We start from the raw sequence: 26,974 nt of genomic DNA, 5'->3' as shown, positions 1-26,974 counted from the left end.
TTTAACGATACAAAATTTTATTTAAACTTTAATGGCATACAAAATCTAACAACGTATAACAAATTTAGAATTTAACAACTACTGATGAGCCAAATCTTTTAAATAAATCAGCCACGCAGGACATAACACTTTTGATTAAGGAACATAGAACAGCAATCTTTATTTCACAAAGCTAGTCATAATATAGATAATAATCAGGAGAGGATAAAATAAAATTTAATGGAACCAAAAAGTCGGACACAACGTTAATTAAATATACTGAATACTATTAACTTAAATCCCCGCCCCCCTCCACCGTTTAAGGAGGTGCCCGATCCCTATAGACACTGATCCAGTACTTTCTTTATCTCCGCAGCAATTCAAAGTTTACAGATAGGAAAAGGATTAAGGAAAACTTGAAATAACTTGGACAGTCAATTTAAGAGGTACAGTGAACACAATGCCCATACTTCTTTCAATTAAATAAAAAACTTAATTCTGTAAAAGGCCATATTGACTAGGTCAGATAAGTTGAGTATCAGGTGTCATAAAGCTTTAAAGGGAGTGTTTGCGAAAAATGAAAGAGAGTATAGGCTTACGGCGAAAAATAAGCGCTTTTGATTGCCACTTATCTTGTACTTCTATCTTTAGCGTCTAAAAGGAGAAAATTGTTAATAACGATTCATACCGAAGAACGTAGCGTTCATACTATTTAAGAAAGTTGCAACATTCAACTCGGATCGTAACAAATCATTCAGATATTTCAACCAATAATCATGGATTATCTTTCGATGCATTCGTATAAAATTGATATTTCATAATATTTTTATTTTTTATGATCTGAGATTTATTTTTGGAAACACTTAGCCCTGTTTCGACTTTCCAGGATTTTTGATAATGAAGACGACATTCTTATATTTTCCAGGACTGTTCGAAAATCCAGCATCAGCGAAATATTTTTTAAAAAATATGTAATATTAAGTATAAACGAATGCGTCGAAAAATAATCGACGACTTTTGGTTTTAATATCTGAATGATTTGTTTGGAATTAAATTGATTATTTTACAATCCGAGTTGAATGTTACAACTTTTTGAATTTGTATGGACGCCTTGTTCTTCGGTATGAGTCGTTTTATTAACCATTTTCTCCTTATAGACGCAACAAACAGTTATAGCGATCAAAAGCACTTATTTTTCGCCGTAAGTCTATACCCCCTTTCATTTTTCGCAAACACTCCCTTTAAACAGTTAAAACAGAGAACAAACTATACAAGTACAAGATTTTTGATTTACCTTGTTTCGTTTACATATCACACATATTTCATGATTTTATAGGTTTACAGATCGAAATATATAAAATACATGTTTTTTTCAAGAACTCCATTTCTGTTTGGAGAAATTATAATATTAAAACTAGAGTCAGCACTATATGTCGTAACCGACTAAGGTTATATACTACTAATTATAATATTAAAACTAGAGTCAGCACTATATGTCGTAACTGACTAAGGTTATATACTACTAATTATAATATTAAAACAAAAGTTGAGCCACGTTGAGTATAATGGACAGTACATATTGTACATTGACTGCAATGAAGGGAGGAAGGCCAGCCACAACAACTTCTAGTCCGATCCAAAATCTCCTCATTTTCTCGTCTGAGCCATCCTCCAAATCTTCGTTCTTCCATCATGTTTTTTAAATGTGTCGAGATGATAAAACTATTTTATTTAAATCTGGCCACGTTATGGCATAAATATTGAGGATTTCGAGGTAGCTCGAGCGAAATGGTTGGGCTTCCTTCCCTCCTGAAATATCGTGAGTAAACATGTTTAATAATTGTTTAAATATTCCTAAAGCTGTTGTTGAGGTCGTAAGAGTTGATTTCAATCTGGTTTTTTTCTTCTTCACAATATTTAACCATTCTAGGGTAAAGGCCAGGGAAGATTTCCGAAATCAAAAGGCCCGCCCAAACCAGCTTCAGCCTGATACAAATTAAATATTAGTTACAATTTTCTGAACCTTAATTTGTAAATTTACCCAATTTTAAAAGGTCAAGATAATTTTTTGGGGTTTTGTCTCGTTTATTGTACACCTAATAAGAAAATGACACTTAACACGCACAAAATTACCACAAAAAAAGTATCTTATCTTTTAAATCTGCCATAGACAGTATCTTACTTCATAACATTTGCCATGATCTGGAAAATTTCTCAGAGTAAGGAACATGGACCCCCTCCCCTCCTGGGTTGGAAAGGTTGATTTTATTACAATAAAAAATTAACACGAAACCTCGCCTTCATTGAATAAAGAACCAATATTTCAAATATCTCTTATGGCCTTAGCACTTGACTCTTTCTAGTCGCAGTGCACAACCCCCTATCCCTTCCTGGCCGCAGCACTGTATGGAGGGTAAAATAAATAGATAAAATGGCCATGTGACCGAAATGTTCCTATTTGGGTTCTAGGGGGGCCTCCAGTACCCCTATAAAAGAATTGAGCCAAAAGCTTCTATAAATATTACATAATATCATGAAATCTGCCACAAATGGTATCTTATTTCATTAAATCTGCCACAATTATTATCATAGTTCATAAATTCATTATTTTTTCCTCGAATTATATCTATAAAATCGTCTACAAATAAAGCAAACAGAATTTAAGTCCATAGACTCTGCCATTTGCATCTCAGTCCATAAAATCTGCCACAATTAGCATACTGTTCCGTAAAATCTGCCATCATATACATCTCAGTCCATAAAATCTACCACAATTAACATACTGTTCCGTAAAATCTGCCATACTATACATCTCAGTCCATAAAATCTACCACAATTAACATAATGGTTCGTAAAATCTGCCATAATATGCATCTCAGTCCATAAAATCTACCACAATTAGCATAATGGTCCGTAAGACTAAATTCTTGTTATGTTATTCCATAAAATATATCTGGATTATAAATGTCTAGATAAATCCCTGCGAACACTAAGCACGAAGCATCAATTTTTGTCTATTTATCCCTGTCAGGAAAAGGTCTAATCTACCTACCTCAAGTAAACTCATTAGAACAGCAGTGGCCGCCTCATCATTCCCCCCCTCACTTGAGTGGGAGGAGGCGGGGGGAGAACTCTTAACACCTCGAGCAGATTCACTTTTTATCTAGTAACAAAAAATTGCGATAAAATGATAAATATAATTAACAGAACCGTGTTATTTCCTTGGGTTATGTAAGCGAATCTCGTGTAATTGATAATTTTTTAGATTTAACAATCAAACCAAATTACATTAACGGGGGGGGGCCACAAAACAACGTATTACTCTCCTGATTTAAACAGTGTTTAAACATAACTTAGAATTGTCGTAGAAGGCTGATTTTTTGCATGCCAACCCAGAATTATGTATAGTACATGCATTTTTGATTTTGTAGGAATCTGAGCAAAAGTGCGCGCGCGCGCGTTTTTTGTGAAAAAAATGCAACTTTTTTGACAATAATCAATGTTAACTTCATTAATTGCACTTAAACATTTTTCCTGACATTCTTGAAACAAATATGCGCTAAAAAAATTGACGTACAAAGGCTTAAATGTCTTATTCTTATTTTTTAGACTCAGGATCTTTTTCCACTCCATCACTACTCCTTGTATTTTTTCCGGGATGCTTCTGGTTTCCACGGAAATCAGGATTTAAAGTCCTGATTTTTAAATTATCGGAAATATTTCTTGAATTGGAGAAGAAAAATAATTTATCGAGACTCTGTACTGCTGGATTTTCTTTTATACTATTTCAGCTAAAATCTAAGTTTAAAAGGATACAAAGAAGTTATTTACCTGATCATCAAATTGTCTAGTAGCTCCAGCAGGCCATGAGCTTAAACTTGAACTACCAGTCCTGTTCAAAAAAATTATTATTTACAGCTACTTTACATGGAAGTTATATCTGGGGGGTAATGATTCCTCAAGAAAATATATACCCCGGTCCAAATCCACAACACACCGCTAGTGTTCACTCATGTATCCCAATATAATTTGAAACCCATTATTAGAGATAACGATGAGACAAATTTTTAAAAGGTATTTATGAGTCAAACATTAGGTCTACATATAACATTTTAAGCTCCTTTAAGCAATAAAAATACTGTACAGTGTACAACATGCCTACCTGGAAACAATAACTCCAGCGCCCTTACTTGAATCGTCGTTATTCAGTTCCACATGCTCCTTCATGTACTCCTTCTCTTGTTCATCTTTTTTCTCCTGGTCGAGCTTGAGCTCCTTTTTCCTCAGATCTTCCTTTACCCTTTGAATATCTTCCTCTGCTTTAAGCTTCAATTCTCTTTGTTGATCTTGTTCCTGATCTCTCTGCTGTTTTCTATCTCTAAGTTGTTCCTGTTCCCTCAAGTGATTTTGTTCCCTTTGCTGACTCTGCTCTCGTTGACGTTCTTCTCTATGATAATCTTTGTTCCTTTGTTGTTCCTGTTCCTGTTCCAGATCCCAAGGATGATTTGGCTCCTTATCTTCAGTTCGGGGATCAGCCTTAAAAAAAAATAACTAAGTAAAAGATTTCAGCTCATACCCAATACATTAAACTTTTTTAATTTAATTCAACATGGGGAGAGGAAGAGGAAGGGGGATTGTAAAGAGGGTTAATATTCTCTTATCTCCATCCCCCACCTGACTAGAAGGATGATCCTGATGCCCGGAGTTACTAGTAGTTGGCAGTAAAGAATTCGAACTCAGCTCCTTTAACAGGTTGAAAAACATAAATTAAGAATCTCTTAATGATGATTTATCTGAAGAATTCTAATTATACCTGAAAGTTGGACAAGGGACTATTACTGGCTGAACTATCCGACCGCCATTTATCCATGATCTCCTCGGCAATATTACGTCCAATTTTAGCTGCCTCGGCGTGGGAAGTGATCACCCTCTGAATATCCTTCCCAACCACCCGTCCACAAGCCGCCGCGTTGGATCTGTCAGCGGTGAAGAAGTCCATGTCCCCAGAGTCGCCGAAGCTTCCTCCATCTGCTAGTTTCTCTTGGGTGAAGATAAGATAGTTTCTACAGATAATATATTCTAGTTCTTGATTCCAGGGATTTCGGAACTGCTTCCAGCGTGACTCCAGCTTTACAAATTTTCCTTCCTTAGTTCTAAATCAATCTTTCGTTACATTGAATCAAATTAAGCTATTGTGTAAAATAAAACTACAACTTTAGATGTATGCATATGGATATATATACATATATGTTATTGAAACATTTGGCATTATTTAGCTTAGCCTCCAAGGTCGTTACTGGAAGGCGAAAACAACCCTGTAACAAATATCCCCCTATTTATTTCATATTTTCCCACTTGGATAATATTTTCAGATTTTCTGGATTCATGGATTCATTTTTCTAAGAATCTAAATGATATTTTGCATATGGGCATCATTTGTGTTTGTTTTAAGAAAAATAAAAAAAAGATGGAAAAAAAAATATTTTTTTCCCCCTTTTTCTACATTTTTCCATGTTTTTTAAAGCTTTTTCACCAAAAAGTCTGAGTCAAATACCAGCTAGGTTCTTTACACACCTGCTTGTTAGCCAAGAATCTCATTACTAACATCAGAACAAAGTTTAAGGTTTTTCAGAAGAAAATATGAATACCTGAATCTGAAGAACGGAGTTATCACTTCTTCAGGGCTTCTGGTAAACAAAACCAAAATTAATTAAATATGTTTTACCCAAATGAAACGAACAATGTTTTTATCGTTTTACATCATGTAAGAGGTCAGGTATATTTGGTTATACGTATCATTAGATTCACTTAGATATTTCTCATACCAAGAGGTTTTTATTTTACGTATAATTACAAATATTTACGTACGCTTTTTACCAAGCTAAGCTTTTAGGTTTTTATTTTACGTATTTTTATGTATTTTTTGAGTTCTTTCCTAAAAATATTTTTCTTATTTCATACCAAGTAATTTATTACGTTTATGTTTTTATTTAATGTTTTTTACGTATTTTTTCGTTTTTTTTCTTTTCTTAAAAAATTGTATTTTTATTGAGGTTAAAATTTTTTTTGCAAACTTATAAATACATTTATTTTGTAAATTTCATACCAAGTAATTTTTCTGAGTGTAATATATTCACGAAACCTCAACTGCACAAAAATGCCTTTTAAAGTTAGAATTTAATAATATTTATGATATTAGGGAATTGGATTGTAAGAAATTTAATGCAACTATTTTGGTAAATACAGTGTTTTAAAATTTCAATTGTTTTGGAGTTACACTTTATTAGATGAATGTTGATGGAAAGCTGATGGTGTGAATTTGTGTAGAAGAATATTGGATTGGATTAAAATTAATTGATATGAATATGGAATTAAGAAATTTGTGGAATTAGTTGTATGGATATGAATGATCAATGTGCATGCATAATAATAGTCATTACCTTCATAACATTTTGGTTTTAGAACTTGAAAATACGTGTTTTTACAGCTGTAAAAATATGTATTTTCACGTATTCCAAACCTTAAAATATGTATAAATACAAATGTCAATACATATTTTTAGGCTTTCCGGTTAGTAGGGTGCATAGCATTTGCCCGTAGCTGACATTTAATTTAAAATATTTGGAGATATGCATTCGTTCATAGGAATAGGAGGTATTATAACATTTTCAATAAATACTAATTTCTAGATGACGCGTATTTTCATACAAAATCCTTAGATTAACTAAATATTAGTAAATATCCGACTTTTGATCATGGTTTCCTTAATGTACTGCGATGGCAGTCTGCTATAACCGGTATATCGTCGTACTGTACATGTTCGTACAAACTCGTTCCTACTAGTTCCTAAAATACACATTACACAAGTTATAAAAACCATAATTGTTGTCACGGAAAAAGAAACTACAGAACATTTCCCACAATTTTGCAATATTACTTCACCACAGAAAAATCTTGACAAAAAAGTTCCAATTATCAACATTAAATAATCAGAACTTGAAGGCCTAAAATAAGAATAATACAAATCCTTGTTGTTTTCGTGACAATAGTTAAATGCCTGCTGTAAAAAAAAACTTTTTACGTTTTATAGAATACGTCGTAAGAAAAATCAGATCTTAAAATCAGCGAGAAGTAAATCGGGCCGCCATTATGTTTGAGAATAGTTTTGTTTATGTTTTAAACTAAAATAGATGAAAAGATAATGATGAAAAATGATCAAAATATCGATATAATGATTAAATTGTTAAATTACAGTAACCTGTGGTAGGTAACCCAACATTAAAGTCACTCTTTGATCAACAAAAGTAAACTTGCCATCAACACCATGTCTAAACAAAAGGAAATTTTAATCCTGTAAAGTTTAATGTCTATATGGCAGGTGGTTCAATTTAAAAATATACTATTTGAGAAATAGTAAATCTCTCTTAAATGATTTAATGTCTTTCATCTAAGCTGTCCCTTTCTACTCTAATTGTTAATTTATTTTTATTAGGTTTTTTTTTACAATTTAATAAAACTTTCTAGTTTCCCAAACTGTATTGTGATAATGTTTGTTTTTAATTTGTGCAATATCTTTCTCCTAAAAAATATGGAAAAACGATCCAAAAGCAATCATTATAACACGTTAGTTTTTTGCATAGTTTTGGGATCGTTTTTGGGTAGTTTTTATATGCATATCTTATAGCAAGTCAAAATTTAGTGTATGAAAGGCAAATATTTAGAATTAAAAATTTAGAAAACATATGTCCTTCTTACACTTTGCCAAATATTGACCCTGAATGCAAGAATAGACAATGTAGACCAAGGACATGAACCAACTTTGCCAAATGTTGACCCTGAATGCAAGTATAGGCAATGTAGACCAAGGACATGAACCAATTTTGCCAAATGTTGACCCTGAATGCAAGTACAGGCAATGTAGACCAAGGATAAGAACCAACTTTGCCAAATGTTGACCCTGAATGCAAGTATAGGCAATGTAGACCCAGGACAAGAACCAACTTTGCCAAATGTTGACCCTGAATGCAAGTATAGACAATGTAGACCAAGGACAAGAACCAACTTTGCCAAATGTTGACCCTGAATGCAAGTATAGACAATGTGTAGGTTGGTGTAGCGACAAAAAAGCTAAAACTAAAGAAATGTACTTTGGAAATAATTTTTTTCATACAACGTTATTTACCTACTAAAAAATTGAACCGAGCTAGATGTCGTCTTTCCTTGGTCCATACAATCTAAACACCACAGTTAACTATTTTACCATATTTTTAGCACTATTAATGTTTGTTATTGTTTATCTACAGTTCGTATGATCCATTCCATTTTAATGTTCATCAGTTACAAATAAAAGATAAAGAATTGTTTTTTCCCCTAGAAACTATGATTTATTCAAAGACGATTAAAATTAAAAACTAATACTAAAAGTATAAAGTAACCAGAGTCTAAAACTAAAGTACGAAAACTTTTGACTTAAGTTCATGGTTAAATACCACTTCTGACTTATTTTAAACCTGAAAATTAACCGTGAGGTTAAATATTTAACCCTGCGGTTAAATATATAACTCACCGAAATCGACGAGTTAACATTTTAACACAGGGTTAAAATCTTAAAATCCCGCAATCCCTATTTGTCTATCATCACTCATCAGTCAGCGGTAAGCGGCATTCAACTGATTACGATATATTTAAAAGTAAAAACCTTGATTTGATAAATTTCACGTTTTAGATTAATCAATGTTTGCACGTAAACCCAAAATACGGTTGTAACTGGAAATATGTTTTGTTTTCAGTCACGTAAATAATTTAAACTTTAAAAAACAACTGATTGCCGATACTCACGTAATAATTCTCCGTAAATCCTTTTTCTCTGATTGGTTCAGATTTTTCCCGGGAAATTAAAATTTAAAATTGAGAAAGTTTAATATTTAAGTAGCTACTCATTATTTTACAGAACATTTAACCTCAAACTTAAAATTCGCGCATTCTTTAGTTTTAGACTCAGGACTAAGAAGATTCGACAAATTTAAATATGATGCTAACTTTTTTTTGCAAATGCAAAAATTCTACCTTCAATAGTTGATTGGAAACTAGGCTGACATCTTCCAACAGCAACAAGACAGCTCATACCTGGTTTTAATAACAATGTTTGAAGTTGTGAGGGAGAATTCACACTTTTTATTTTCCCTCCCTCCGAAGTAACAATTTAATTTGATTTCCTTTTAACTCTGTCTATTTTAGAAGAAAAACAATTTTTTTAAGGGGGGGAGTATATAATTATATATTTATATTTAACCTGCATTATCATTATTAATTTTAAAGGTAAAGTCAGTCCCAAATACTTTACAGCGTGGTGCACAAAGCATGCATCAAAAGTTTGAAATGTCTAATGTCAATTTTCTAGCAACTTACTTGTGTCCTGATCAGTTTCGAGATCAATTAAATCGTTCTCTAGACCAACCTAGGTACATAGTTCATTAAACACACACATGACAGTACAGGGTTGTATACTTTTCTGGGCTTGGCGGTGGGTGGGGAATATGAGATATATTAAGAAGTTTTAGTGGAAAAAAGGGGGAAATGAAAATGGAAGGAAAAAAATTAACAAGAAGTGAAAAGAGAAAGAAAAAAGTGAAAAGAGAAAGGAAAAAGAGAAAGGGAAAAGAGAATGGGAAAAGAAAGGGAAAAGAGAAAGGGAAAAGAGAATGGGAAAAGAGAAAGGGAAAAAAGAAAAACTGAAAAGAGGAAGGGGAAAGAGAAAGAAATTGAGAAAAGGGAAGGGAAAAAACACAATACCTTGTTAGTATTCCAGGATTTAAGATATCCAGTACATTGGATCGATAAATACTTTTTATCTGAGTTCAGAAACTTTTTCTTCTTCTCACCTAGAAAAATTTGAAATAGAAAAATTACGATAAAAAATAATCAAGTAGAGCAGCAACATAAGTCTAGAATATTAACTTAAATTAAATACTTAACAAATAAAAGGCAACTATAAAAATGTTCAGTAAAACAAGTTCAATTAGGTGAAGAAAAAACCTTAACATTACCATTATTGTTGGATATTGAAGATTCTCCATAACCGGAGCCAAGCATTGGATTCGGAGTCCTAAAATATTGATCTTGAAACCGTCCTGATACTTCTGCAGTTAGAGAGACAAAATATCTCCGAGAAGTTTTCAGAAAATAATCATGATAGGGCGGATGCAAATTTTCGTTTAAAAAATCGGCTTACTTTATCATGCTGAGAATTAAAAAAAAAAATAAAAAAAAACCGCAATTAATTATTTACAAAATTTCATAATTAAACGCAATTGACAACTTAGGCTTTAACAGAAATTTTTCATGGGGGGCGGGGATTAACCATAGACACCATATTTCCCGGGCGGGGATCAGCTCACACAGTCCTATGTTTCTGTAGGTTTGTCTCGGGGTTGAGATTACACATTAATAAGGTTTCAGAAGGATAATATTTCCTAGAGCTTAGCTCAGCATAATATTTTTCTTACGTGGGTAATCATAACAAACCACATATAGAGGGGGGGGGGGTAAATTAAAAACTGTTTACAAGGGAGTAAAGAGATAAGGGGATGGGCTGAGTCCCACCCTCCGCCCCTCCAACCTCTGTTCTATTGATGAATACAAAATTAAAGGCACTAACGTTGTTATTTAAGTAACACTCTTTCGAATCAATAATGCGCAAGATAACATCGTTTTTCTCTCTTGTTTCTGCAGAAGAAATCTGAGTCAATGTAGTAACCAAAATTAAAATTAGTTTATTGAAATAAGATTCAAACTTTGGAGGGTTTTTGATGTCGGATGTGAATCGAACAATGATATGTTCACATGAAATTACGAGGACAGTCCCTTAAGTTTGAAAAACGAGTTTGCACTCCTCTCCTGGACCAGAGGAATCAGAGATGGGTTAAAAAAAAGCTCATGAGAAAGTAACCACAGATCTTGAAAGGTGAAGTTATTGAGCTTTCAACACCATCGAGCTCAAAATCGAATCTGTTCCTTACTATACTAACAAATTTTCAGATTACTTATATTGGTATTTTGGTAGAATTTCTCATTTTTTGTTTAAGCAGAATTAGGTTAGTTTCTTCAATCCTTCACCTTGTTTGTTGTGCTGACAAACAAAGAAGGTGAAATATTTTTTAGAAGTTATAAAATGAGTTCTTTTGGTTTGATACTGATCGTTATTACAAATTTACAAGTCTTTTTTGTCTTAAATTTAGATCAATCTATAAAGAGAACCCTCATTTTTGATTCAGGTATTTAACTCAAAGGTTTAAATAAAAAAACTCTTTGGTTGAGTTGATTAACTTCATGGTTGGAATGAAAACTTCATGGTTTTAGTGATAAATAACATTATTTAAATGAAAAACTCCATGGCTTAGATGAAAAACTACATGGTTTAATGAAAAACTACATGGTTTAATGAAAAACTCCATGGTTCCATGAAAACTTCATGGTTTTAGTGAAAACTTCATGGTTTATGAAAAACTCCGTGATTTAAGGTCATATTCTATGGTTTACATGGAACCCTCCATGGGTATACGGATAAATTCCATGGTTTAGATGAAAAACTCCGTGGTTAAATGAAAAACTCAATGGTTACAGGAAAACCTCCATGGTTTTAGTTTGATAAATAACATTGTTAAGGTGAAAAACTACATGGTTTACATGAAAACCTCCATGGTTTTGGTGATAAATAACATTATTTAAATGAAAAACTCCATGGTTTAGATGAAAAACTACATGGTTAAATGAAAAACTACATGGTTAAAATGATAAACGAAAAAATTTCTGGTTTGAATGAAAATTTTCAATGGATTAAATAATAAATGCCATGGTTCAGATGATAAACTCTAAGGTTTATTTGATAACTCAGGGTTAGATTAGAAATCTCGATGGTTCAGGAGATAAATTCCAATGTTTAGCTGATATAACCCCTTTAGGTTAAGATGTTAAACTCAAAGGTTCAGGCAATGAAGTCAAATGTTTAAAATAAAAACTTTATGGTTTTGATAACTAACACCATGGTTTAAATTAACTCTAAGGTTTAGATTATAATCTACTTGGTTCATGGGTTAAACTTCCATGGTTGAGATAGTAAACTTCGATGTTTAAGTGCAAAACTTTAAGGTTGAGATAAACTTCATTATTTTAGTGCAAAACTCTAAGGTTTAGATGAAAACTTTATGTTTTAGTGCAAAACTCTAAGGTTGAGATAATAAACTCCATTGTTTAAGTGCAAAACTCTAAGGTTGAGATAATAAACTCCATGGTTTTAATGAAAATCTCCATGGTTTTAATGAAAATCTCTGTGGTTCATGGGATAAACTCAAATAAAATCCATAGTTAAGGTGAAATCAAATAAATCTTCTGGTTTCTTGGTAGGTATGTCTCGAATAAGGCGTTCTCTTCTAACATTTTTTTTTAAATTTTAATTTTAAAAAAATTTTAAAATAAAGCAATGAATTGTTTGTCTGAGTATTGTATCTTCTGAACAGCTGATAATACATTTGTGTTCTCTGAACTCGCCTTGATGTATTTATTCACTTGAACTACGGATTTTATTATCTAAACCTAAAAGCTCACCATCTAAATCATGGAGCTTTTCATCCAAACCTTGTAACTTATGACCAAAACCACCATGGAACTAAAAATAAAGTGTCATGTATATCATAATTATACGTTTTGTTTTCAGGCATTTTAAGACATAAGCAGCTCAGTAGCTTCACCTTTCAAGATCTGTGTTCCAGGAGAGGAGTATTGGGAAATTCTTAAGACAATGTTTAAATCTCAAAAATGTAGCCATTAGAATTATGGCCGCCAGGAAATCTACTTACATATCCTCCTCCTCCTCCTCCTTGAGATTTAGAGTAGAAACAGGTTTACATTTCATCCGACAGAAGAACACACGCCGAGCTCCAGGGTGAAGTCTGAAATAAAATAAAAGCTTTAATAATTAAATCGTTTAAGATTATCAGTTTAACAAATATACTTCTTTTCTTGGAAAATTATTTCCCTCCTCCCACTTAATTTTCTCACAAGAAATATTAAAAAACAAACAAATTATAATTTTTTTCCTCTAAAACCAGGAATAAGAATGAATTGTGTTTGGTAAGAAGTACCAAAATGAGGATTACAATTGGCAAAATTATTTCCAATTAATTAATTTTTTTTTCCTTTATGTCCCTAAATTAACAATTAATTAGTTTACCATAATTCCGTTCTGAAAGTTTGATGCGTCAAAATGCTATTGATTATGTTTGTATCCGTACCTACTGTTTGATGTGTCATAACTAAATGCTATTGATTATGTTTGTATCCGTACCTACTGTTTGATGCGTCATAACTAAATGCTATTGATTATGTTTGTATCCCGTACCTACTGTTTGATGTGTCATAACTAAATGCTATTGATTATGGTTGTTCCCGTACCTACTGTTTGATGTGTCATAACTAAATGCTATTGATTATGGTTGTATCCGTACCTACTGTTTGATGTGTCATAACTAAATGCTATTGATTATGGTTGTATCCGTACCTACTGTTTGACTGTGAAACATCTCCTCCTACTAAGGGTAGCATTGTCTTGCTATCAATTAATCTCTCTCTAGGTGTAGCTTCATAATTACTCATCTGCTCCTTAACCTTGTCAATGTCCTGAATAAAAAATAAAAATAAAAAATAAACCACGAAATAATATCCCCAGGAACAGAGATGAAGCAAAAGAAAACAGAGGATAAATTTTTTTGCCAAAACAGGTCAACAAATAAACAACTCACACCAATAATGCAACTTATATAGATTAACCCAGAAACCTCGAATAATCAACCGGCCCTCGTAAACAAAAAACAAAGATTTAAAATTTAGACTATAAGATAGATTTTTTGAAAATATATTTCGTTCTGGGTTGACCCTCGTCTATTCTTGAGATTGTTTCTGCCATGAAGTAATCCCAGAATAGATCAATATATCGACCAATACACCAGGAATAAATCAACCCATAAACCAAACATAATTTAATGAATACACCAGAAAGAAATCTACCAATTAACCAAGAATAAATCAGCCACTAATTAGAACAAAATATCAACCAACAGAAGAGAGCAAATAAACGAAATAAACCAAGAATAAATTAACAATCATATTAAGTCGAATTCCTATTTTCCATTTTTATCCAGGATCTAAATCAGGATCCACATCTTATAAATTGATCCTATAAGACATTAATATAATCCTCAGGATTAATTTTCAATAAAACAAAATCAAAGCAAGTATCATATCAGGAGGACATGAATCCCTCCAGAACAGTATGATTCCAGATAATAACAGGAAATGGATCCAAAAAGAGGACACGGATCCAAAGAAGATCATCATTTCACACTAAAAAACATCTCAGTAAATATTTGTTTTGTGTAAAAAAAAGGTGGGGCACAAATCGTATTACTCTCCGGGAAATTTAAACAGTGAATAAACATAACTTAGCATTGTCGTAGGACGCTGATTTGTTGTATGCGAACTTAGAATTATGTATACTACATGCATTTTTTTTGGTTTTAAACGGATCTGAGCAAAGTGTGCTTGCACTTTTTGTGAAAAAATACGACTTTTTTGACAGTAAATCAATCTTAACTTGAAATTGCACTTGAACATTTAACCATAACACTTTTGCAACAAAAATGTGCTCAAAAATTCAATAAAAGAAAATATCTTCTGTGTTAAGTTAAGAATAAAAGTAGCATGAGATACATCTAACTATAACAAAATTTGGAATTCATTTCCGAGGTCAAAATAAACATTGGAGCATTCCGACCGAAGCGCTAGTAGCCTACCATTACATTAATTTTGAGTCATCTTAGCACAGATTTTTCATTTGTATGTCGATTTATAGGTAATTGGGCACGAGGAATTTATTTCAGAGGTCAAAATAAATATTGGAGAATTCTGACCGGAGCGATAGTAGCCAACCATTACATTATGGGCCATCTTAGCACAGATTTGCTACTAGCGCACTGATCAGAATGCTCTCCAATCTTATTTTTATCTCAGAAATTAATTCCGCGTGCCAAATTACCAATAAATAGTCAAACAACTTGCAAGATCTGTGCTATGTTGACTTGTGCTACTTTTATTCTAACTAGGCCAAATTTAGCACATAGAGATTTAAATATATGTTCTTTTTTGCGCGCGCGCGGACATTTAAGGCTTTGGAGGTGAATTTTTTAGCGCATATTTGTTTTAAGAGTGTCGGGATAAATGTTCAATAAATTTTTTCACAAAAAGCGCGCGCGCTTATTTGCTCAGATTCGTTCAAAACCACAAAATGCATGCAATATACATAATTAGTTCGCATGCAAACAAATCAGCGTCCTACGAAAATGCTAAGTTATGTTTATTCATTGTTTAAATTTCCAGGAGAGTAATACGTTTCATGCCCCCACCCCCTCCCACTACAGACTTATTGCAAATAGTTAAGAACTTGAGGGCCTCAGCCTTGACAATGGTATGGATTTTAGTCTATTTTTAGTTAAATAGTATTCGGATCAGTTTAAAAATTTATAAAGGAACTGCAACAGAGCTTTAACTTTGTATACTAAAATACCGAGGGGAGGGGGGTAAAGTGTATCCATCTTGAATTATATTCCCCCTTGCTTTCAAAGTTTTCCTTCCTACAAATAAGAAATAAAAGCAGAGACTAGAGAATGATAAATATATTGATGTAGGAATCCAAAATACGAATATGGAAACAGTAAATATTAGATTGTTTTACACTCACAATACATGACAATGAAGTTAAGGAGTCCATTTTGTTCAGGAATAAATAGTATTTCGCTACAAATACTTATCTTTTCAAAAATATTTTAGAATAGTTGGTCCCGAGCTTGACAGTTTTAAAAGATATATGAAGTTAAACAGGTTTAGAAAATTAAGCATCAGAAGTGATAAAAAAATACATTCAAGAAGGTCTGCAGAATATTATTAATGTACAATGTACATGGATGCAGTTTTCTTAATTCGAAAATGTTTCGGGTAATATATATGTGTTTCTACAATTTGGACTCTCATAAACCAATCTATCTAAAATGATAACATTTAAAAATATTTTACAATTCTAGAATTTTTTGAAATCAGTGAGGGCAGACAACCTTAACAGATGAATTGCTAGAAGAATGTCATTACAGTAAATTTTAAAGCTGCCNTACCCTAGGATGAAGAATATCGAAAAGACTCTGTCCCGTGAGCTCCTGGCTAGTGAAGTTCAGAATACTACTCACAGACTCAGATACATACAGAATACGGGTCCGCACTAAATATAATTCAAATATATGTATAACTTGGATTGAGGAACTGTTAGCTTAGTTTAACATTTTATTTGAGTGGGTTGACTTTAATGGGGAAAGTTTACTTTCTAGGCCTAGCCGCATGTTAATATAAAGGAAAAAAAGTTAAACGATGCAAAAAAAGTGCAAAAAAAAAATCTGAAGAAAAAATAAAGAAACCTGAGTCAACAACGAAGACGAATCCATCAGCGCTCGGAATTATCAATTTGTTGAGTTCACTGTACAAAACAAAAAATGGTTGAGATTACGAGATTGTATGTCTTATACAGTAAAACCCTTACTAACGAATACATCGGAAGAATTCATCAAATGTCGTCTTGACAATTTTTCAATGAGTTTTATACTATATTACGTAAATTTCAGTATTTGCGAAAATAAATAAATATCCATGAATATGCGGGAACAGTTTTAAAGAGTTCCATATAATCATTTAATTAAAAAACCAAATATCTGCAACATTCCATTATCAGAAAGTGAAGAATACGACATTTGATGAATTCTTTCGATGTATTCGTTATTAAGGGTTTCACTGTATTACGAAAATGCCAATCTTTACTTAGCATTATTTGTATTAATATAAATATTACATTTTTGTACGAATTTCTCAAATTTTTTAGTTCTATCCAAGGTAAGGTAAGGTCATAAGAGAATATTTGTTATTAGAATACACCAAATTCCTTAATATACAATGAAGTCATTTTCAGTGGCTGTACAATTGTATATTGGTTGTTTGTAAACAAACGCAACCGAAACTGGACTTGAACTGATTTACATAAAATTGAACCCAGTATTTTAAGATTGGGAATAAACGGACAAACATACAGACAAAAAAGGGAAATATAGTGAATAGATCTGCTTTAAACGGAATAGAGCTCACCCACCCCCACCCCCCCTTCAACTGTCCTCTTTGCCTGGCCTATATAACTGTGTGATATTGTGTCAACAGTAGCCTAACAAGATTGTTTGTAAACAGACTGCCAAACCAGTTTTTAGCCACCGAACCCGTATTCTAGAATTAAATTCTCTTTGGCCTACTACCGTTGGTTCTATCTAAACCATAATAAAAAAGAAATCGTCAATCAACAAGATAAAAAATAATTAAGAACTGTTGAAGACTATAAATATAAATAATCCTTAAAATATTATCTTATATGGATTCCTTCTTAAATACAAAAATAAACAATGTTTTCTCGGAAGAAAAATATAAAGATTTGTATGATTTACTAAAAATATGAGTCGTATGATTATCTATGGAAGAAGTGTCAATTTCCTGTTTTTTTATATTTTTTTTAACAACTGTCAAAGTTTTCAGTTGTTAAAAAAAATACGATCTTTTTCTTAGCTAGACTTAAACAAATAGATTCTAGTACAATAAATGGAAACGTAGAATTTGTACACTCTCAGTACAGCTGTCTTCGGACATCATAAGTGTCAACTTAGTTTTTGTGTCCGAAAAAAATTATTAATAAATTTGATAATTTTAGAATATAGTGCTTATATTACAGTAAAATAAGTGCAATTTTATAGGTTCTTTATTTTCTGTTTTTAAACTTTTTTATTTAATCTTGGAAAACATGTCAACTAATGTGAGAAAATTTCGTTTTCCATGTTATGTTTGACACTTGTGACGTCGTGTATAATTGGTTCATTTCTCTGTTGCCACCTAATTTACGTGCTAATCTATTTGGACTTAATAATCAATATCTATTAAACCTCATTTTTGATTCATAAAATCAATATGTTTTGCCTTTATGAAACCCGGTTTTAAGAAGCAGATTAAAAGTTACATTACCCATTTTCAAAATTGATAATTATTCATGATTCAAACACAGGGGCGTTTACAGGATTTTAGTGAGAGGGTGCTAGATTTATTTCGGAACAAAAAAATCCAGAATTAGAAACCAAAAGACACGTTGCAGGTGAATTTTTTTTTAATTTAGATATTTCTTTCTGTTTTGCACTAGGTTTTTTCTCCGTAGGAACTAATGAGAACCTATTCTGAAATCTAAGGGGTGTGCAAAGGTTTTGCCCCCCCCCCCTGTATCCGCCCCTGATAGAACAACTTTTTTAACAACATAACGTAAAATTGCAGATTCTTAAATGAGTCTAAAATCTTGATTTCCAAAAACATTTGCAGATATTAGATATTATTACACAGGATTTACTAAATTTCAAAAACCATGCCATTTCCCCAGAACTTCAAATTCAGTTAAACTAAAAATTTGATCCTGTTAAAAAAAGAATTTAAGCTTAAAGAATTAAATATGTCAAGTATAAATAAACATGTACGACTCTGTACGTATTTCTTGTGTAATGTTCATGTACTTAAAGCTACCTGTCAGTGAGTAGAGGAGGTTTATGACAAGCTTCAGTGTAGGAATCCAGGGAACCACGGATACTCTTTAGGTGCTGAACTATATACACAGATAGATAGGTAAATTGATAAGACGAAGTTTATTCTCCTACTAGACTGAAGACAGTAAGAATAAGAAGTTTTTTTACCAACTAATTTAAGACAATCAGTTTATTACGTTTATTTAACCACTAATCTAAGAACAATCAGTTTAAGAAGTTTATTTTAATTTACCCGCTAGTCTAAGAAGAGTCAGTTTATTAAGTTTATTTACCAGCTAGTCTGAGGACAGTCAGTTTATTCAGTTTATTTACCGCTAGTCTAAGGACGGTCAGTTTATAAAGTTTATTTAAGCGCTAGTCTGAGAACAGCCAGTTTATTAAGTTTATTTTAATTTACCCGCTAGTCTAAGAAGAGTCAGTTTATTAAATTTATTTACCAGCTAGTAAGAGGACAGTCAGTTTATTCAGTTTATTTACTCGCTAGTCTAAGGACGGTCAGTTTAAAAAGTTTATTTAAGCGCTAGTCTGAGAACAGCCAGTTTATTAAGTTTATTTTAATTTACCCGCTAGTCTAAGAAGAGTCAGTTTATTAAATTTATTTACCAGCTAGTAAGAGGACAGTCAGTTTATTCAGTTTATTTACTCGCTAGTCTAGGGACGGTCAGATTAAGAAGTTAATTTACCCGCTAGTCTGAAAACAGTCAGTTTATTAAGTTTATTTACCAGCTAGCCTAAGAACCTGTCAGTAAGTTTATTTACCCACTAGTATGAGAACCTATCAGTTTATTCAGTTTATTTACCCCGCTAGTCTAAGAACGGTCAGTTTAAGAAGTTTATTTACCCCCTATTCTGAGAACAGTCAGTTTATTAAGTTTATTTACCCGCTAGTCTAAATACAGTTAGTTTAGTAAGCTTATTTACCAGCTAGTCTAAGAATAATCAGCATATTAGGTTTATTTACCCGCTAGTCTAAGAACAGTCAGTTTAAGAAGTTTATTTACCCTAGTCTAAGGAAGTCAGTTTAAGAAGTTTATTTAGCCGATAGTCTGAGAACAGTCAGTTTCTTAAGTTTATTTACCAGCTAGTCTGAGAACCTGTCAGTTTAAGAAGTTTATTTATCCGCTAGTCTGAGGATGGTCAGTTTAATACGTTTATTTACCCGCTAGTCTAGGGAAGGTAAGTTTTATACGTGTATTTACCCGCTAGTCTGAGGACGGTCAGTTTAATACGTTTATTTACCCCCTAGTCTAGGGAAGGTTTAAGTTTAATACGTGTATTTACCCGCTAGTCTGAGGACTGTCAGTTTATCCATTTTTCTCTGCATCGCAGCACAGGTTGGAATCATAGATGAGAGCTCAGAGATATATGTATTCATTTTATCCCTATACAGTATACAAACAGGTTTTCAAATAATCTTGACATTTTATCCCTGTACAGTATACAAACAGGTTTTCAAATAATCTTGACATTTTATCCCTGTACAGTGTACAGTATACATACAGGTTTTCAAATAATCTTGACATTTTATCCCTGTACAGTATACAAACAGGTTTTCAAATAATCTTGACATTTTATCCCTGTACAGTATACATCCAGGTTTTCAAATAATCTCGACATTTTATCCCTGTACAGTGTACATACAGGTTTTCAAATAATCTTGACATTTTATCCCTGTACAGTATACAAACAGGTTTTGAAATAATCTTGACATTTTATCCCTGTACAGTATACATGACAGGTTTTCAAATAATCCTGACATTTTATCCCTGTACAGTATACATACAGGTTTTCAAATAATCCTGACATTTTATATGACAGGTTTTCAATTAATCTTGACATTTTATCCCTGTACAGTAAACAAACAGGTTTTCAAATAATCTTGACATTTTATCCCTGTACAGTGTACAGTATACATACAGGTTTTCAAATAATCTTGACATTTTATCCCTGTACAGTATACAAACAGGTTTTCAAATAATCTTGACACTTGTCTCATTAAATAATTTTAAATTGTGCAAAATCACAAATTATATCAATATCTAACCTTCGTCTTTTCTCTATTTCACTGTGATTTTGTCGAACAAACCTTTTAGGCTCTTCCTAGAAATAGAAACTTTGAAAGTTTTGAAACATGAGAATGATGTCAAACTTTATTCAGGTAAAACTTATAACTCTTCTGCCTCCGTAATGGCTTACCTTCACGATATGAAATAAATACCTATGCCTGTCATTTTCCCCATAGAACCACCCGGGAAAAAGATTAAAGTTCTATAATCTCGGAATTATTTGCGGCATTCTACATCAAGAATATCTGAAAATGCGCGTAAAAAAGGGAACATTTTTAAGGACATAGAATTCGAAAACTTTAATTCAACTGACACTTTTTTTTATTTACTAAAATTCAATATTTCATGTATGCCCTAACGTGGCCCGATTCTTTAATAGTTTTATCTTGGAGGGCTAAACACTTTTTAAAAATAATATTGGAAGGACGAGGATTTAGAGGTGGCTCGGACGAGAAAATGATGAGAATGTGGCTCGTACTAGAAATGGTTGTGGCTGGCCTTCCTCCCCTCGGTATTTATAGTATCCATGTGTGGGAAGTTCAAATCGATGTGCAAAATTAATTTAAGTGGAGATCTGATAAATCTAAAGCAATTGAGGCTGATTCTTTAACAGTGATTGAAGCAAAGACCTAATAAACTTAAAGTATCTGAGGCAGATACCTAATACGGAACCTAAGGCGGATAAATAATTGAACTATAACTACCTGGGGCGCATGTCTGATTTTCCTTCCTTCCTCATCACAACCATCCATACTTGAACCAAGTTTTCTAAAATACAAGTCCAAAAGAAAAGGATATTGGAAAAATGATTTTTTTAGATCTATACACAAGTAATATTGCGTAAAATTGTGTTGATTTAAGATGAAAAATGTAGTATAACCAGAAACTCGGGATGTCAATATTTCTTTTAAATTAATTAAATTTATATATAAAATAATATAATTAATTTTGCCGAGAGTTTTCATTTCAGATACACATTTATTTTTGAAAAGTACATAATTGTGGGCTAGTATAAGGTTTTGACCGATGTACTTCCAAGAATGTGAGATAAAATCTGTTTTAGTTGCAACGAATATCAATTGTTGCTGCGTAAAAGAAGCTCACATGAATCCGGGTACGTACTGTAACATCTCAAAGGGATTCAGGCTTTGGAAATATAAAATAAACCCTGCCCCAACATAGAATATGTTTTAACTGCTCTAACAGCTACTAACGGCTATTTACGGCTACGAAATTCTTAAATAATCCATTAATTGTAACAAGTATATTTATTTTGTGAAAAATCAACCTTTTAGCGAAAAAAAAGAAATTTCAAAATAAAATAGAACTTCTGAATGGGAGATCCTAAGCTACAATCAGGGCTGGGGAGGGGGGTGTAGCGTTACATCCAGACCGGGGTAATATTTGGTCCGGGTGCAATACAAAGACGGCATTAGTAAACAAACACATTTAAAATTTTAGTCTGCAAAAGAGTGGAAAACATGCCTAAATAATGTACATAATGTGTGTGTTTCTAATGTCTAATTGCATGGCCTACCAAACAAAAAATTGTAACAATTTCAATAACAATGATAATGTGCATCCTTTGGGTCCGTCAAAGTTAACAATTTTTAACCCCCTCTCCCCCCCCCATTCTATCAATTTTGCACATAACCAGCGGTAATTTCCTAATAAACGATTTTTTGACCCCCCCCCCCTTCCCCCTCCTATCAATTTTGTACATGAATTTCACATGTATAACAAGGATTATAGAAAAAGGAAGAACAAGGATTATAGAAAAAGGAGGAACAAGTGTTACAGAAAAAGGAGGAAAAAGGAGGAACAAGGATTATAGAAAAAGGAGGAACAAGGGTTATAGAAAAAGGAGGAAAAAGGAGGAACAAGGATTATAGAATAGAAAAAGGAAGAACAAGGATTATAGAAAAAGGAGGAACAAGTGTTACAGAAAAAGGAGGAAAAAGGAGGAACAAGGATTATAGAAAAAGGAGGAACAAGGGTTATAGAAAAAGGAGGAAAAAGGAGGAACAAGGATTATAGAAAAGGGAGAGACAAGGATAAAAGAAAGTGGGGCAATGATAATAGTAGAAGGATGGACAAAAATAATAAAAGGAAAGACAAGGATAATAATAGAAGGAGGAGAGACAAGGATAATAGAAGAAGAAAAAGGGACAACGATAATAGAATGAGGAGGGATAAGGAATAAAGAAGGTGGAGGGACAAGGGTAATAGAAGAAGAAAAAGGTACAACGATAAAAGAATGAGGAGTGATAATGATAATAGAATGAGGAGGGATAAGGAATAAAGAAGGTGGAGGGACAAGGATAATAAAAGAAGAAATAGGGAACAGAATAATAGAAGGAGGGACAAGGAAAATAGAAGAATAAAAGGGACAAGGATTATAGAAGAATAAAGATTTTCAATGATAATAGAAGAAAGAGGGACAATGATAAGAACAAAGAGGGACAAAGATAATAGAAAAAGGAGTGACAAGGATAATCGAAAAGGAAGGGACAAGGATAATGGAGGGAGGGACAAGGATAATAATAGAAGAAGGAGAGACAAGGATAATAATAGAAGAAGAGAAACAAGGATAATAGAAGGAGAGAAAAGGATAGCAGAAGAAAGAGGGACAGGGATAACAGAAGAATGAGGGATAAGGATTATAGAGGAAAGAGGGATAATGATAATAGAAGAAGAATGAGGGATAAGGATAATAGAAGAAGAATGAGGGATAAGGATAATAGAAGAAGAATAAGGGATGAGAATAATAGAAGAAAGAGGGATAATGATAATAGAAGAAAAAGGGATAAGGATAATAGAAGAAAGAGGGATAAGGATAATAGAAGAACGAGGGTAAGGATAATAGAAGAAAGAAGGACAAGGATAATAGAAGAAAGAGGGATAAGGAACATGGAAGAAAGAGGGATAAGGAACATAGAAGAAAGAGGGACAATGATAAAAGAAGAAAGAGGGACAAGGATAATGGAAGAAAGATGATAATAGAAGAATTTACCAAAAGATCCATTATATCCAACGCTGTTTTCCCATCGTCTGCACATTCAGGATATAGATACCTAAATCGATCAATCAATGCAGTAAAAAAAAGCAATCAATTCTATTCGACTCAAATTAATTCCAACCACCTAAAGTGGAAATAATTTTAAAGAAAAATAAATATTTTAAAATAAGGGGGGGAGGAAGAAAAATTATTTTTAAAAAAGAGGGGGGAAGAAAAAAAATTATTTTTCGAGAAAATGTACACCCCCTGCTTTTGTTTTTAAGGTATAGTGTGAGGAGAACGCGGGAGGTAGAGTGGGTTGAACTTTCTTGCAATACGCCTTCAGTAAAGATGAAAACTAAACACTGAAAGGTTTTTTTAAAATATTTTCACTCTGGGGTAAGGTTCCGAGAAAATAAAAAATCCTCAAATTTTAAATGATCAAAATTCTGTAGAGATGCAAATTCGCATAACCCCAGCGCCTGAATAGATATCATCTTACCCCGTAGGTGCTCCAGCTAGATAGGTCACTGGAGGTGAATAAAATTCCTCCTTAGGTGCAGAAACCTCCTAGATGAACAATATTTATAAGGTGCAGAAACCTCCTAGATTAACAATATTTATAAGGTGCAGAAACCTCCTAGATTAACAATATTTATAAGGGCGTAGAAAATTCCTAGATTAACAATATTAATTAGTAGCAGAAACCTCCTAGATGAACAATATTCAGGTGCAGAAACCTCCTAGATTAACAATATTTATAGAGTGCAGAAACCTCCTAGATTAACAATATTTATAAGGTGCAGAAACCTCCTAGATTAACAATATTAATTAGGTGCAGAAACCTCCTAGATTAACAATATTAATTAGGTGCAGAAACCTCCTAGATTAACAATATCAAGGTGTAGAAACCTCCTAGATTAACAATATTTTTAAGGTGCAGAAACCTCCTAGATTAACAATATTAATTAGGTGTAGAAACCTCCTAAATTAGTAATATTAATTAGGAACAGAAGCATCCTAAATTTACAATATTAATTAGGTGCAGAAACCTCCTAGATTAGCAATATATCAGGTGCATAAACCTCCTAGATTAACAATATTAATTAGGTGCAGCAACCTTCTAGATTAACAATATTAACAAGGTGCAGAAACCTTCTAGATTAACAATATCAATTAGGTGCAGAAACCTCCTAAATTAACAATATATCATGGTGCAGAAACCTCCTAGATTAACAATATTAATAGGGTGCAGAAACCTCCTAGATTAACAATATTAATTTGCTGCAGAAACCTCCTACATTAACAATATAAATCAGGTGCAGAAACCTTCTAGATTAACAATATTAATTAGGTGCAGAAACCTCCTACATTAACAATATAAATCAGGTGCAGAAACCTTCTGATTGACAATATAAATCAGGTAAAGAAACCTCCTAGATAAGCGAGGGGGGGGGGGACAAATAACACATGCCTCCCCTAATCCACAGAAGGGAGGCACAGGACAACTAATCAGAGACAAAAAAAAGGAGAAGGAAAAAAAGAAAAACAGGAAAAGAAAAGTGCGAAAGATTGGGGAAAAAACGGGAAAAGAGAAAAGAAATCTTTTTTTATCAATCGTTAAAGGTCTTTTTTCTTCATATTAAAAAGTTCTGTAAAAATGTCAGGTTTAAAATCATTCCTAACATTTGAGAACAGAGAAACTTATCTTTTCCCTTCTTTTAATAAATAAATGATTTAAATCAACTATCTTAGAGCTAAAAGTACCAATACGGAGAAAATTTGAAATTAATGATATAATTTCTTTGCATTATTTACTCCAGCTTGCAGGTGTATTTTTCTCAAATTTTATTTTTATTTTTACAGGCATTTACGTCGATTTTGATTTTGATAAAATATAGTGTGTAAAAAGTTATATCAATGTTTTAGTGTTGATTGGTATATTTGCTGAGATTTTAAGGTAAAAAAAGAAACAACAGAAAACAAAAAACATGGTCATCAATTGACAATATTAACAAATTTGGAGAATACGAACCGGTTACGGAAGATTAAGGTATTGTTTAAGTGAATGTGATTCTGACTTATATTTAGGTAATTTCCTAGAGAACGATTATTGATCCCCCTCCCCCCTCCTATCAATTTTGTACATTTTGTATAATTGATCATGTGGCCGCAGCGCCCGGCCCCCTAGCCTGTACTAGCCTCGGCGCTCGGCCCCCTATGCCTGTACTAGCCATAGCGCTCGGCCCGGAAATTGTCTTAACTTAACCTTACCCTAAAATAATAAAAAATAAATAATAATAATTTTGCTAAAAAATAAGTGGTCGTGTACAAAATTGATATGAGGGGGGGGGGGTCCAAAGATTATATACTAGGACGGACCCTATACTTATTTTTATGAACAAAAAATTTAGAAAAATAAAGTTTCAGGATTTTTGGAACAAACCTGATTCATTTCTCTCAGATAAATAGTTTCTTTTATTTTTTCGGCATGCTGAAGGCATATGACTAACTAAACGTAAGCAGATGCGCTAAATTATACAATGTTTGTGTGGGAAAAAAACATTCTGTTATATTTTGTTATATATGGTTTGATTGAATTAATTGATAGCTGCAGTGATGTAATTGCAAGACAAAACTAAGCCGGATCAAAAACACAAATTCTATCGAACTAAAATTCTTTTTAAGGTTATAATACTGACAATCAGGTCATCAACATTTATTTGTGGCGAAAGGATACATATATCCTTTGCAGGGACAATTTAAATGTTAAGTAAAAAATTTAGTTGATTTAAATGAATTGTTAACAAAAATAAGTTTTACAGCTGTGCGATATTAAAAATCGATTCATGAAGAATTGATAAGCGTATAGATATTCTGAAATTTCAATTTAACCATTTGGAGTAAAACATGTTTTAAATGTGTGATCACGATTTCAACTCATAATGTTAGAGGTTGTTTACGCTTGTATGGTTTTGAGTTAACTAAACTAATTCAAGAAAGAAGCTAGTAGCATACCGAAATATATCGCTGTTGAATCCTTCAGTAAGCCTTCACAAAATACTCGGTGAGTCTGTCTACTTTTCTCTTACATAATAATTTCAGCCAATGGGAGAACAGGATACGTTTTAATTCCAACCAATCAGATGATAGAGAGCAAGCCACTTAAATACCTTTCAGGGATGTACCAACAACTTTTAATTCGATGTCCCAAAAATTTC

General features: G+C 32.6%; 1 protein-coding gene and 1 long non-coding RNA gene across 6 annotated transcripts; both read right to left on the bottom strand.

Annotated features, from left to right (window-relative positions):
* On the bottom strand, nucleotides 1-21,566 carry LOC111702555 (protein cycle). Of its 4 annotated transcripts, none has more exons than XR_002765433.1 (23): nucleotides 21,460-21,566; nucleotides 20,734-20,789; nucleotides 19,971-20,071; nucleotides 18,670-18,748; nucleotides 16,494-16,552; nucleotides 16,197-16,300; nucleotides 13,535-13,653; nucleotides 12,834-12,926; nucleotides 10,026-10,084; nucleotides 9,772-9,860; nucleotides 9,388-9,436; nucleotides 9,046-9,105; nucleotides 8,162-8,213; nucleotides 7,238-7,307; nucleotides 6,743-6,825; nucleotides 5,628-5,666; nucleotides 4,793-5,132; nucleotides 4,654-4,722; nucleotides 4,142-4,515; nucleotides 3,811-3,871; nucleotides 3,032-3,142; nucleotides 1,274-1,965; nucleotides 1-532 (listed from the first exon to the last, which is right to left on the bottom strand). XR_002765433.1 is itself a non-coding variant. In XM_023474284.1 (23 exons), exons 1-22 carry the CDS (start codon nucleotides 21,505-21,507, stop codon nucleotides 1,906-1,908), a joined length of 2,175 nt encoding a protein of 724 aa, XP_023330052.1. In that variant the 5' UTR covers nucleotides 21,508-21,566; the 3' UTR covers nucleotides 1,187-1,847; nucleotides 1,889-1,905. The 4 variants fall into 4 exon arrangements, 3 of the variants coding, with proteins under 3 accessions (XP_023330052.1, XP_023330053.1, XP_023330054.1); XM_023474284.1 differs by lacking the exon at nucleotides 1-532 and having other exon boundaries at nucleotides 1,187-1,847; nucleotides 1,889-1,965; XM_023474285.1 differs by lacking the exons at nucleotides 1-532; nucleotides 4,654-4,722 and having other exon boundaries at nucleotides 1,884-1,965.
* Nucleotides 21,567-23,799: 2,233 nt separating this feature from the next.
* On the bottom strand, nucleotides 23,800-26,866 carry LOC111702554 (uncharacterized). 2 transcript variants are annotated; one of them, XR_002765431.1, is made up of 3 exons: nucleotides 26,772-26,866; nucleotides 24,256-24,323; nucleotides 23,800-23,829 (listed from the first exon to the last, which is right to left on the bottom strand). It is a non-coding gene; the product is annotated as an uncharacterized LOC111702554 (long non-coding RNA). The 2 variants fall into 2 exon arrangements; XR_002765432.1 differs by lacking the exon at nucleotides 26,772-26,866 and adding an exon at nucleotides 26,200-26,728.
* Between the last annotated feature and the right edge of the window lie 108 nt (nucleotides 26,867-26,974).

Source organism: Eurytemora carolleeae, unplaced genomic scaffold, assembly GCF_000591075.1.
Source record: "Eurytemora carolleeae unplaced genomic scaffold, Eaff_2.0 scaffold183, whole genome shotgun sequence".
NCBI classification, from domain to species: Eukaryota; Metazoa; Arthropoda; class Copepoda; order Calanoida; family Temoridae; genus Eurytemora; species Eurytemora carolleeae.
The sequence above is the reverse complement of the archived record's forward strand: the minus strand, read 5'-3'. Positions and strand labels throughout refer to the sequence as shown.

What these genes read in the sequence shown, in the direction of transcription:
- LOC111702555 (XM_023474284.1), bottom strand. Translation starts at nt 21,507, where the DNA reads ATGGATGGTTGTGATGAGGAAGGAAGGAAAATCAGACATGCGCCCCAG. An exon ending in GAAATAGAGAAAAGACGAAG is followed by an intron (nt 20,072 to 20,733) that starts GTTAGATATTGA and finishes TATACTGTATAG; the next exon opens with GGATAAAATGAATACATATA. An exon ending in TGCCATCGCAGTACATTAAG is followed by an intron (nt 5,667 to 6,742) that starts GAAACCATGATC and finishes TTTGTTTACCAG; the next exon opens with AAGCCCTGAAGAAGTGATAA.